Source organism: Mustelus asterias, chromosome 11 (assembly GCF_964213995.1).
Source record: "Mustelus asterias chromosome 11, sMusAst1.hap1.1, whole genome shotgun sequence".
Taxonomy (NCBI): domain Eukaryota; kingdom Metazoa; phylum Chordata; class Chondrichthyes; order Carcharhiniformes; family Triakidae; genus Mustelus; species Mustelus asterias.
Window position 1 is genome coordinate 1,419,492 of NC_135811.1, and position 12,780 is coordinate 1,432,271.

Here is a 12,780-nt window from a genome sequence, read left to right on the forward strand (position 1 = left end):
CAAGGCGGTCAAATTCCGGCCACAATCCTGTCTCGATTTTCTCGATGAAACAATATCCCTTCCTTGTCGCCAGTTTTCCTTTTTGTAATATCAACTATATTAGGGGTTGTGGGTTCTACACAAAAAGTAAAAGGCCTGGTTTGCACACGGAGATTCAAACTAACAACAGGTTCAATGAGACCTGAGTCCAAACTAAAAGTAAAGCAGCAGCCTGTGACATCACCTCATGAAATCATGTGATCAGCTCTTAAAGCAATCATGCAACTACTTAAATATATAAAATGAACCCTCTCTATCTCCGCCCTGAACGCCTCTCATTGCTCTGGCTCTGATTTACCTTCAGGCAGTTGTTTCATTCTGTTTTTGTTCAATCACAGCCCAGTGCAGTAAAATTGGCACATTTGGAAATTGGCAATTCAGGAGCAGAACATAAATCCGGGAACTGATTTTCTGAGCCCCTTATGTGATGGAAGCTAATCTAGATCACAGTGCCTCTGGCAAATGCTATTTAGGACTTCCCACTTGAATGGGTTATCCATACTAGAACCAGAGGCTGAAGGGACAATCCTTTAAAACAGAGATGAGGAGGAATTTCTTCAGCCAGAGAGTGGTGAATCTGTGAAACTCTTTGCCGCAGAAGGCTGTGGAGGCCAGGTCATTGAGTGTCTTTAAGACAGAGATAGATAGGTTCTTGATTAATAAGGGGATCAGGGGTTATGGAGAAAAGGCAGGAGAATGGGAATGAGAAAAATATCAGCCATGATTGAATGGTGGAGAAGACTCGATGGGCCGAGTGGCCTAATTCTGCTCCTATGTCTTATGGTCTTATGTCCCAGTCAGAAACAGGAGCAGGTCCAGCTTTAATGAATTGAGTGTATCAGACATTACTGAACATGCTGGCCACCTCTGCCACAGCTCAACTACTCTCTGGAAATAGAACCGCTTTCTGTGTTTAACACAGAGCTGGCCTTACACAACGCACAACTGGACCATTGGGCCTGCGTATCTGAGATGGTTTAATGTTGTAAAACAAAAATCTAAACAGTCAAACTGCTCCTAAGTCACCAATATGGAATTAAACTGCAAATGAAGGGGTGACTCATCCACTGGTGGGAAGGGAGTGGGGTTGTATAAAATAATATGATCAAAGTAACATTTATCTGGATGGATACTGGTTTCATTAGTTTGTGTTGTCTGAACTCCTGGTGTCAGCATTGAGGAAGCGCTGCCCCATTGGAAGTGCTGTCTTCAAATGCGACATTAAACTGAGACCACCATGTGTTGTCTCACTGCGTCAAAAGTCCCAGTGCACTATTTTAAGAAGAATAGGCTAGCGTCCTGACCAATATTTATCCCTTAAACAACATCCCAAAAACTGATCATTATCACAATACTGTTAGTGGGGCCTTGCAGCACACAGATTGGCTGCTGTGCCCAGGATTTCACCATTTATTGGAGAAGTTCTTCATTGACTGTAAAACACTTTGGAACATCCTGAAATTGCAAACATAATGCATCAAAGTAAGTATCTCTTCCTTCATATTCTCTCCTGTGTATAACTGCAACAGGACTATGCAAATGCCCAGAAACCTACTGTCAAATATACTTGTGACAAACCATTAATCTAACTACTTCTCTTTGGTCGATGCCACTTACTTCCGCTTTAAGATGTGAAAGTCATCACATTGCTCAATATTCCACAGCAACAGACACTCCTCACTGGCCAGGCACAACTGGAGCTGGTTCATGGGGTTAAAGCTGAGAACAGTAGGCTGCATTCCCATCACCGACTCACTGCAGAGACGGGCTTTGGTTTGCCAGTTCCTTGTGAAAGGAGAAAACAATAAACAGATTAACAGGCGCAGCCCGCAAAACCTTATCATTTTTTCAGAGAGCAAAGGATTGTGGAACCAATGTGGTGAAGATGTCAGATCTTCACAACTGCATGCCTCAGGTCACAGCCAGGGTTTTCCAATCGCCAGGAGAGAAGGTTAGCACAACCCAATCCCATGCTGTTCCTGCCGACAGTACAGGGAGAGAACAAATAGATGATAATGGGCTCGGCGAGTCATTGCTGTCCGTGTACACTCTGTACCAGACAGCACTGACATCCAGTACAACACAGGCGTTGCTGTACACAGTGCTCACTGTCTGGTAGTCAAGCTCACCGATTGCCATGTGGAACAGGACATCAGAACAAAAAGAAATACATGAGACAAACAAAATCAGGCTGTGGAGGCTGGATTATTCCAGATGTACAGAGGGGCTGGATTATTCCAGATGTGGAGAGGGGCTGGATTATTCCAGATGTACAGAGGGGCTGGATTATTCCAGATGTACAGAGGGGCTGGATTATTCCAGATGTACAGAGGGGCTGGATTATTCCAGATGTGGAGAGGGGCTGGATTATTCCAGATGTGGAGAGGGGCTGGATTATTCGCAGCCCGCCTGGGGGAAGCAACAGTGGCTGTGTCTCCGGAGTGGAGTCCAGCCCTGTAACTCAGAGGGCTAAGGAAAAGGGGAGGAAGGCAGTGTTAATCGGGGACTCGACAGTAAGGGGGTCAGACAGGCATTTTTGCGGAGGCAGGCGGGAGTCTCGGATGGTGGTCTGCCTCCCTGGGGCCGGGATCCAGGATGTCGCTGGTCGACTCCCAGAAATCCTGAGGGGGGAGGGAGAGGAGCCAGAGGTAGCGGTACATATTGGTACCGCTGATGTGGGAAGGAAGGGGGAAGGGGTCATGAAAAGAGAGTATAGCGAATTAGGGAGACAGCTGAGAAGGAGGAAAGCAAAGGTAGTAATCTCAGGATTGCTGCCTGTGCCACGGGAAGGTGAGGGCAGGAATGGAGAGAGGTGGAGGATGAATGTGTGGCTGAGGGACTGGTGCAGGGGGCAGGGATTCAGGTTTCTGGACCATTGGGACCTCTTTAGGGGCAGGTGTGACCTGTACACAAAAAACAGATGGCACTTGAATCCCAGGGGGACCAATATCCTGGCGGGAAGGTTGTCTAAGGCTACTGGGGAGAGTTTAAACTAGATAGTTTGGGGGGAGGGGATCGAGACGAGGTGACTGGGAGCGAGGAAGTTAGCTCGCAAACAGAGAAGGGTTATAGACGGTGCAAGAGGGAGGATGGACGGGGGATAGAGAAGGGGAGAGCTCAGACCAAAGGATTGAGATGTGTTTACTTTAATGCCAGGAGTATAGTGAATAAAGGAGATGAGCTCAGAGCGTGGATCGATGCCTGGAAGTGTGATGTGGTGGCCATTATGGAGACTTGGATGTCTCAGGGACAGGACTGGATACTACAGGTGCCGGGATTCAAATGTTTCAGGAAGGACAGGGAGGGAGGCAAGAGAGGGGGTGGAATGGCACTGCTGATCAGGGATAGTGTCACAGCTGTAGAGAAGGTGTGTGCTGTGGAGGGATTGTCTACAGAGTCTCTGTGGGTGGAAGTTCGGAGTGGGAAGGGGTCGATCACTTTGCTGGGAGTTTTCTACAGGCCGCCCAATAGTGACAGGGAGGTGGAGGAGCAGATAGGGAAACAGATCCTGGAGAGTTGCAATAATAGCAGAGTTGTTGTGATGTGAGACTTTAATTTCCCAAACCTATGGATGGGATGTGGAAAAGATTGAAAGGGTGCAGAAGAGATTTACAAGGATGTTGCCTGGATTGAGTGGCATGCCTTATGAGGATAGGCTGAGGGAGCTCGGTCTTTTCTCCTTGGAGAGACGTAGGATGAGAGGAGACCTAATAGAGGTATATAAGATGTTGAGAGGCATAGATCGGGTGGACTCTCAGAGGCTTTTTCCCAGGGTGGAAATGGCTGCTACGAGAGGACACAGGTTTAAGGTGCTGGGGGGTAGGTACAGGGGAAATGTTAGGGGGAAGTTTTTCACACAGAGGGTGGTGGGCGAGTGGAATCGGCTGCCATCAGTGGTGGTGGAGGCAGACTCAATAGGGTCTTTTAAGAGACTCCTGGATGAGTACATGGGACTTAATAGGATGGAGGGTTATAGGTAGGCCTAAAAGGTAGGGATATGTTCGGCACAACTTGTGGGGCCGAAGGGCCTGTTTTGTGCTGTAGTTTTTCGATGTTTCTATGTTTCTAAATACTCCCAGGACAGGTACAGCACGGGGTTAGATACAGAGTAAAGCTCCCTCTACACTGTCCCCATCAAACACTCCCAGGACAGGTACAGCACGGGGTTAGATACAGAGAAAGGCTACCTCTGCTTTTTCCTGGTCATGCTCTGTAATGTACCTGTGACATCCCCATGTATATGGTTAGTAATTCCGTGCCAATTACCAGTGATATATTTTCATTTCCAGTTTACGTTGCACACATATCTATCTATTTTCATATTCCTTATACCCTTTCGGCAGAGAGCAGTTTTATCCAAGCTGGTCGCCACACTCCAGTGCATGTTCGGGTACACTGAGGGAGAATTTAGCATGGTCAATACACCTAACCCACTAAATGGGTGTTTTTCCGGTTGGAGGAAGGTAACTAGTGGCGTGCCGCAGGGATCGGTACTCGGGCCGCAACTATTTACCATTTATATAGATGATCTGGAGGAGGGGACGGAGTGTAGGGTAACGAAGTTTGCAGACGACACAAAGATAAGTGGAAAAGTGAATCGTGTGGAGGACGGAGAAGATCTGCAGAGAGATTTGGACAGGCTGAGTGAGTGGGCGAGGATATGGCAAATGGAGTATAACGTTGATAAATGGGAGGTTATACACTTTGGAGGAAATAATAACAAATGGGATTACTATCTCAATGGAAACAAATTAAAACATGCTACCGTGCAAAGGGACCTGGGGGTCCTTGTGCATGAGACGCAAAAGCCCAGTCTGCAGGTACAACAGGTGATCAAGAAGGCAAATGGGATGTTGGCCTATATCGCGAGGGGGATAGAATATAAAAGCAGGGATGTCTTGATGCACCTGTACAGGGCATTGGTGAGGCCGCAGCTGGAATACTGTGTGCAGTATTGGTCCCCTTATATGAGGAAGGATATATTGGCATTGGAGGGAGTGCAGAGAAGGTTCACCAGGTTGATACCGGAGATGAGGGGTTTGGACTATGAGGAGAGGCTGAGGAGATTGGGTTTGTACTCGTTGGAGTTTAGAAGGATGAGGGGGGATCTTATGGAGACTTATAAGATAATGCGGGGGCTGGATAGGGTGGAGGCAGAGAGATTCTTTCCACTTAGTAAGGAAGTTAAAACTAGAGGACACAGCCTCAAAATAAAGGGAGGTCGGTTTAGGACAGAGTTGAGGAGGAACTTCTTCTCCCAGAGGGTGGTGAATCTCTGGAATTCTCTGCCCACTGAGGTGGTGGAGGCTACCTCGCTGAATATGTTTAAAGCGCGGATGGATGGATTCCTGATCGGTAAGGGAATTAGGGGTTATAGGGATCAGGCGGGTAAGTGGTACTGATCCACGTCAGATCAGCCATGATCTTATTGAATGGCGGGGCAGGCTCGAGGGGCTAGATGGCCTACTCCTGCTCCTATTTTTTATGTTCTTATGTTCTTATGGTCTTTTCCGAATTCAAACCGGACTGTCAGGGTGAAACCTAAACAGCAGACAGTACAACCCTCAGAACTATTATTTTGCGGTGTGTCAAACGAACATGACACCATGTCAGATCCTGGGGGAGACACTTGAACAGTAAGTGTGATTACATAGAATATCCAGCACTCAAACAATCTGTGACTTTTATGCTCCACACATGCCTCCAATCAGCATATCCGTATATTCCGATAAGCTTTCAGTGCTTCTCCAGATTCTCCTGCAATGTCTCGATGCTATTCACCCCAGCTACTGCCAGTGCTAACAGCTACCACATTCTAACACTGATATAGAGTCAGATCCAATATCTGTAAAAGGCAAGTTACCAGATGGTAAGACGGAATTCGGGGATGGAGGAAAAACTGGCAAAGAAGGAGCCCGTATAGCTGAACTCCAGCAAGGTGTACTCCAATTCAGCACCGCCTGAAAAACACAGACACAAGACACATCAGGAAAGACTCCTGATTTCATCACATTGCTTTAAAGTTTATTTTATCAATGTCACAAGTAGGCTTACATTAACACTGCAATGAAGTTACTGTGAAAATCCCCTAGTCGCCACACTCCAGCGCATGTTCGGGTACACTGAGGGAGAATTTAGCATGGTCAATACACTTAACCCACACGTCTTTCGGACTGTGGGAGAAAACCGGAACACCCGGAGGAAACCCACGCAGACATGGGGAGAACGTGCAGACTCCACACAGACAGTGACCCAAGCCAAGAATCGAACCCAGGTCCCTGAGGTAGCAGCGCTAACCACTGTGCCACTGATTGTATTGAAGACTGTTGGAAATTAAGAATATAACAACGCCGTATACAAAACAGAGGCATCAAACACTCCCAGGACGGGTACAGCACGGGGCTAGATACAGAGTAAAGCTCCCTCTACACTGTCCCCATCAAACACTCCCAGGACAGGTACAGCACGGGGTTAGATACAGAGTAAAGCTCCCTCTACACTGTCTCCCATCAAACACTCCCAGGACAGGTACAGCACGGGGTTAGATACAGAGTAAAGCTCCCTCTACACTGTCCCCCATCAAATACTCCCAGGACAGGTACAGCACGGGGTTAGATACAGAGTAAAGGTCCCTCTACACTGTCCCCATCAAACACTCCCAGGACAGGTACAGCACGGGGTTAGATACAGAGTAAAGCTCCCTCTACACTGTCTCCCATCAAACACTCCCAGGACAGGTACAGCATGGGGCTAGATACAGAGTAAAGCTCCCTCTACACTGTCCCCATCAAACACTCCCAGGACAGGTACAGCACGGGGTTAGATACAGAGTAAAGCTCCCTCTACACTGTCCCCATCAAACACTCCCAGGACAGGTACAGCACGGGGTTAGATACAGAGTAAAGCTCCCTCTACACTGTCCCCATCAAACACTCCCAGGACAGGTACAGCACAGGGTTAGATACAGAGAAAATAAAGTCTTTGATAATGTTGCTAAAGGGACGTGAAAGGAGAATATATAATGCTGAGGGTGAATGATGTATAGGTTATGGGGATTAGTGGTGTAAATATGTGGTGTCACAGGGAGACGGTCTGGGTGGGCGCTTTGTTGGAGAGTTGGTGCAGACCAACTTCCTTCTGCACTGTAGGGATTGTATGAACAGGATTGAACCATCAATAATGTGATGGAGATTGGAATGATAGGTGGGGAAGAGTGGAAAACGTGCCGCAGACTGATAGGTTCAAGATCTTTCCAAGCCGTGAAATGTGTGTTTTGAATTACCCTCTCATTTTGTGTTGGGTCACCCTGGCCTCACCGGCATCACACATGCGTTAGTCATGTCCAGTTGCTGGAGTGGGCTGTGGACGTGACTACACAGGCGCGATACCGGGGAGTGAGGGCTGTCGGTTTGACTGCGCGTGCTCAATGCCGGAGAGGCCAGGGCGTCGATTTGACTAACGCATGCGTGATGCCGGTGAGGGGGAGGGGCCGTTGATGTGACTGACTGCACAGGCGCAGTGCCGGAGCCTGTGTTTGATAGTGGGGAAGAGGGGGCGGGGCCAGGCTGGGTAAAGCACGTGGTGTGCGGTTAACCAATGGGCAACGCTGCTGGCCTGGATGGCGGGAGGCCGGCAGGTGCGTCTCCTTGGTTACTGTCACCATGGGGACAGCTCCCCCCAGCCTGAGGGCTAGCCCCTGGGGAGGGTTTGGTTCCCTGTGTCTCCACCCGACCCAGCCTCCCCTTCCCATGATGCACCAAATTGGCCAAGTCTGGCAGCCAGTTTCGCACACATGAGGATGGCCTCAACCAGGATCTTAGGTTCATGTCACACTATCTGTAACCCCCACGACTTGCCTGGGCTTGCAAACTCTCACTAACTGTCCTGGCTGGAGACAATACACATCTCTTTAACCTGTGCTTAACCCTCCCTCCACTCACATTGTCTGTACCTTTAAGAATTGATGACCTGTAAAGACTCGCATTCCAACCATTATTTTGTAAATTGAGTTTGTGTCTTTATATGCCCTGTTTGTGAACCGATATCCCACTCACCTGATGAAGGAGCAGCGCTCCAAAAGCTTGTGACTTTTGCTACCAAATAAACCTGTTGGACTTTAACCTGGTGTTGTGATACTTCTTACCGCGTTTACCCCCGTCCAACGCCGGCATCTCCACATCATGACCTCCCCCTGCAGCCAGTGAGGATATAAAGATTTCTCTCAAGGTCCCAGCAATTTCCTCCCTTGCCTCCCTCTCTCAGTATTCTGGGGTATATCCCATCAGGCCCTGGGGATTTGTCTACCTTAATGTTCCTCAAGAACCCAATACCTCCTCCTTTTTGATCTCAACATGACTCAAACTATCAACATATCCTTTCCCAGACTCATCATCTACCAAGTCCTTCTCTTTGGTGAATACTGATGCAAAGTACTCATTTAATACCTCGCCCATTTCCTCTGGCTCCATGCATAGATTCCCTCCCTTGTCCTTGAGTGGGCCCACCCTCTTGCTCTTTATATATGTATAAAAACCCTTGGGATGTTCCTTAATCCTGCTGGCCAATGTTTTTTCAGGACCCCTTTTAGCCCTTCTTACTCCTTGCTTAAGTTTCTTTCTACTTTCCTTATATTCCATGCTTGCTTCGTGTGTTCCCAGCCTCCTAGCTTTGACAAATGCTTCCTTTTTCTCTTTGACTAGGCCCACAATATCTCTCGTTATCCAAGGTTCCCAAAACTTGCCATACTTATCCTACTCGATGGGCCAAAAGGCCCCTTTCTGCACTATGGGGGTTCGATGAATCCATAAAAAGTTAGAAGCAGGAGGAGGCCATTCGGCCCTTCGAGCCTGCTCCGCCATTCATTTTGATCATGGCTGATCATCAAATTCTTTATCCTGATCCCTCCTTCCCCCTATATCCTTTTACCCCTTTAGCCCCAAGAGCCGTAGATATAGAAACATGTACCCCAAGAATACGTACCCGCGAGGACCGCCATCTTGGTCAGCTCAGGAAATGTGTACATATAGATGGATGGGTTTAGCTGCTGTTCTGCAAAGGCCACAATCTGTTTGCTGGTGTTAGTTGTGAAAGCTCCGATACTCCCAGTCTCACATTGCAGCCCCTTGTCCACCTCGATGTCTATGTCCACGAAGATCAGGAAGTTCCCACATGGGTAGCATAAGGTGTTATTGTTGATGAAAAGCACTTTCTGCGTTGTATAACCTTTCACCCAGCTGAAGACAATGAACAGCGAAAGTAATTAGAGCAGCTGCCCAATCTGACTCCAACCAACAACCTTATATAGCGTCCTCATATAGTATCTTACATAGTGTGCTTATATAGTGTCCTTATAGGTATCTAATATAATAAAAACATCGTAAGGTACTTCTCAAAAACTATATCTAACAGGTTTTGATACTGAGCTACAAAAGGAGATATCGGAAAATGTGACAGTATGCGTATGCTTTATTAATTGCTCTCTCAACCTAATCTCTGTATGTACACACTGGCCCCTCTGCTCCTGCACCCCCTTTAGAATTGTACCCTTTACTTTATCCTGCTGCCCACTAGGCTGATTATGCAGAGACTGCTCCCAAACCTCCTGCTTGGAATTGCCATGATTTTCCATTCTGCACCAAACTAGAATCATAGAATCACACAGCGCAGAAGAGGCCCTTCAGCCCATCGAGCCCGCACCAACACGAGGCAAGCACCTGAACTCCCACCTAATCCCATCTGCCAGCACTTGGCCCATAGCCCTGAATGTGATGATGTGCCAAGTGCTCATCCAGATACTTTTTAAAGGATGTGAGGCATCCCGCCCTCTACCACCCTCCCAGGCAGCGCATTCCAGACCCTCACCACCCTCTGGGTAAAAAGATTTTTCCTCACATCCCCCCTAAACCTCCTGCCCCTCACCTTGAACCTATGTCCCCTTGTGATTGACCTTTCAACTAAGGGTTATAGCTGCTCCTTATTCACTCTGTCCCTGTCCCTCATAATCTTGCATTTTCCCACAGCCCTGCAATCGTACCCTTTTCCAGGTTTTCGCCAATTCCCTGTAGAGAGTTAATACTGAATGTGTTTCTACCGCCCTTTCAGGTAGTGTCTTCCAAATCACCACTTACTGTGTAAAAACAAACAAACAGAGGTTTATTGGATTTGCTCTGTGGAACCGACCCACTCAAGTATTTCAGCCAATTTCTTGTTGCATTCTGTCAGAGGCAGTGAGAGGACTGAACGCTCAGCCAGCAGCCAATATGCATTGGCCATTGCTGACTCACTGAGTTAATCTCTGCTCCTATCAGGCGGCCTTTCCCCAGGGTTTGTATGTGGAAACTGCAAGGAAACCCTTGGGGCTGCTGCTGAGGGGCTCACCTGAGAGACAGAGACTTGACCTGGTCCATCTCCAGCCCTTGCCCTGGCCGAGGCTCGTCTCAGACCGGGATGAATGGCACAGCTTCCCTGCTTCCTATGACCCTCCCTCACTTGGTGCCTCATTCACTGCTCACTCTCTTCCGCTCCCTCACACTTCCTCACTCTGGGGCTTTTTCTCTCTCTCTCTCCCTGTCTGTCTGTCTGTCTCTCTCTCTTCTTCTCTCTGTCTCTCTTTCTCTCTGTCCCCCCCTCTCTCTCTCTTTCTCTCTCTGTCTCTCTTTCTCTCTCTCTGTGCCCCTCTTTCTCTCTCTGTCTGTCTCTCTCTGTCTCTCTCTCTCCCTCTTTCTCCCTCTCTCTTGTCTCTCTCTCTCTCTGTCTATCTTTCTCTCTGTCTGTCTCTCTCTCTCTTTCTCTCTGTCTGTCTCTCTCTCTCTCTCCCTCTTTCTTGTCTCTCTCTCTGTCTGTCTGTCTTTCTCACTCTCTGTCTCTCCCTCTCTTGTTTCTCTCGCTCAGGTCCGGATTCAGTCCGTTGCCTAGTAACGGGGACGCTCTCAGTGATTGGTTGTTTCAGGGATCACGCGGTTCCATTGTGACTTCCGATTAGATCCGGATTGTAAACCGGTAACCAGGCAACGAATAAACACCCGGGAAATATAAACACCCGGAATATAAACATCCGGGATATAAACACCCAGAATATAAACACCCGGGATAAAAACACCCAGAATATAAACACCCAGAATATAAACACCCGGGATATAAACACCCGGGATATAAACACCCGGGATATAAACACCCGGAATATAAACACCCGGGACTATAAACACCCAGAATATAAACACCCAGAATATAAACACCCGGGAATATAAACACCCGGGATATAAACACCCGGGATATAAACACCCGGAATATAAACACCCGGGAATATAAACACCCAGAATATAAACACCCAGAATATAAACACCCGGGAATATAAACACCCGGGATATAAACACCCGGAATATAAACATCCGGGACTATAAACACCCAGAATATAAACACCTAGAATATAAACACCCGGGAATATAAACACCCGGGATATAAACACCCGGAATATAAACATCCGGGATATAAACACCCGGGAATATAAACACCCAGAATATAAACACCCGGGACTATAAACACCCGGGATAAAAACACCCGGGATAAAAACACCCAGAATATAAACACCCGGGAAATGTAAACACCCGGGAATTTAAACACCCGGGATATAAACACCCGGAATATAAACACCCGGGATATAAACACCCGGGATAAAAACACCCAGAATATAAACACCCGGAATATAAACACCCGGAATATAAACACCTGGAATATAAACACCCAGAATATAAACACCCGGGATATAAACACCCGGAATATAAACACCTGGAATATAAACACCTAGAATATAAACACCCGGAATATAAACACCTGGAATATAAACACCCGGGAATATAAACACCCGGAATATAAACACCCGGAATATAAACACCTGGAATATAAACACCTAGAATATAAACACCCGGAATATAAACACCTGGAATATAAACACCTAGAATATAAACACCTGGAATATAAACACCTAGAATATAAACACCCGGAATATAAACACCTGGAATATAAACACCCGGGAATATAAACACCCGGAATATAAACACCCGGAATATAAACACCTGGAATATAAACACCTAGAATATAAACACCCGGAATATAAACACCTGGAATATAAACACCTAGAATATAAACACCCGGGATATAAACACCCGGGATAAAAACACCCAGAATATAAACACCCGGAATATAAACACCCGGAATATAAACACCTGGAATATAAACACCTAGAATATAAACACCCGGGAATATAAACACCTGGAATATAAACACCTAGAATATAAACACCCGGGATATAAACACCCAGAATATAAACACCCGGAATATAAACACCTGGAATATAAACACCCGGAATATAAACACCCGGGATATAAACACCTGGAATATAAACACCCGGAATATAAACACCCGGAATATAAACACCCGGGAATATAAACACCTGGAATATAAACACCTAGAATATAAACACCCGGGAATATAAACACCTGGAATATAAACACCTAGAATATAAACACCCGGGATATAAACACCCAGAATATAAACACCCGGAATATAAACACCTGGAATATAAACACCCGGAATATAAACACCCGGGATATAAACACCTGGAATATAAACACCCGGAATATAAACACCCGGGATATAAACACCCGGAATATAAACACCCGGGATATAAACACCCAGAATATAAACACCCGGAATATAAACACCTGGAATATAAACACCCGGAAT

At 46.9% G+C, this 12,780-nt stretch overlaps 1 protein-coding gene across 1 annotated transcript in view; it reads right to left on the reverse strand.

Annotated features, from left to right (window-relative positions):
• Positions 1-10,445, reverse strand: part of cfap43 (cilia and flagella associated protein 43) — a 146,393-nt gene extending 135,948 nt beyond the window's left edge. Inside the window, exons 1-4 of the mRNA XM_078224318.1 lie at positions 10,417-10,445; positions 9,019-9,272; positions 5,903-5,999; positions 1,657-1,824 (exon numbers count right to left, since the gene is read on the reverse strand). Coding sequence (XP_078080444.1) covers positions 1,657-1,824; positions 5,903-5,999; positions 9,019-9,272; positions 10,417-10,445 — 548 coding nt within the window. The remainder of the gene's footprint in view (positions 1-1,656; positions 1,825-5,902; positions 6,000-9,018; positions 9,273-10,416) is intronic.
• Positions 10,446-12,780: the final 2,335 nt, after the last annotated feature.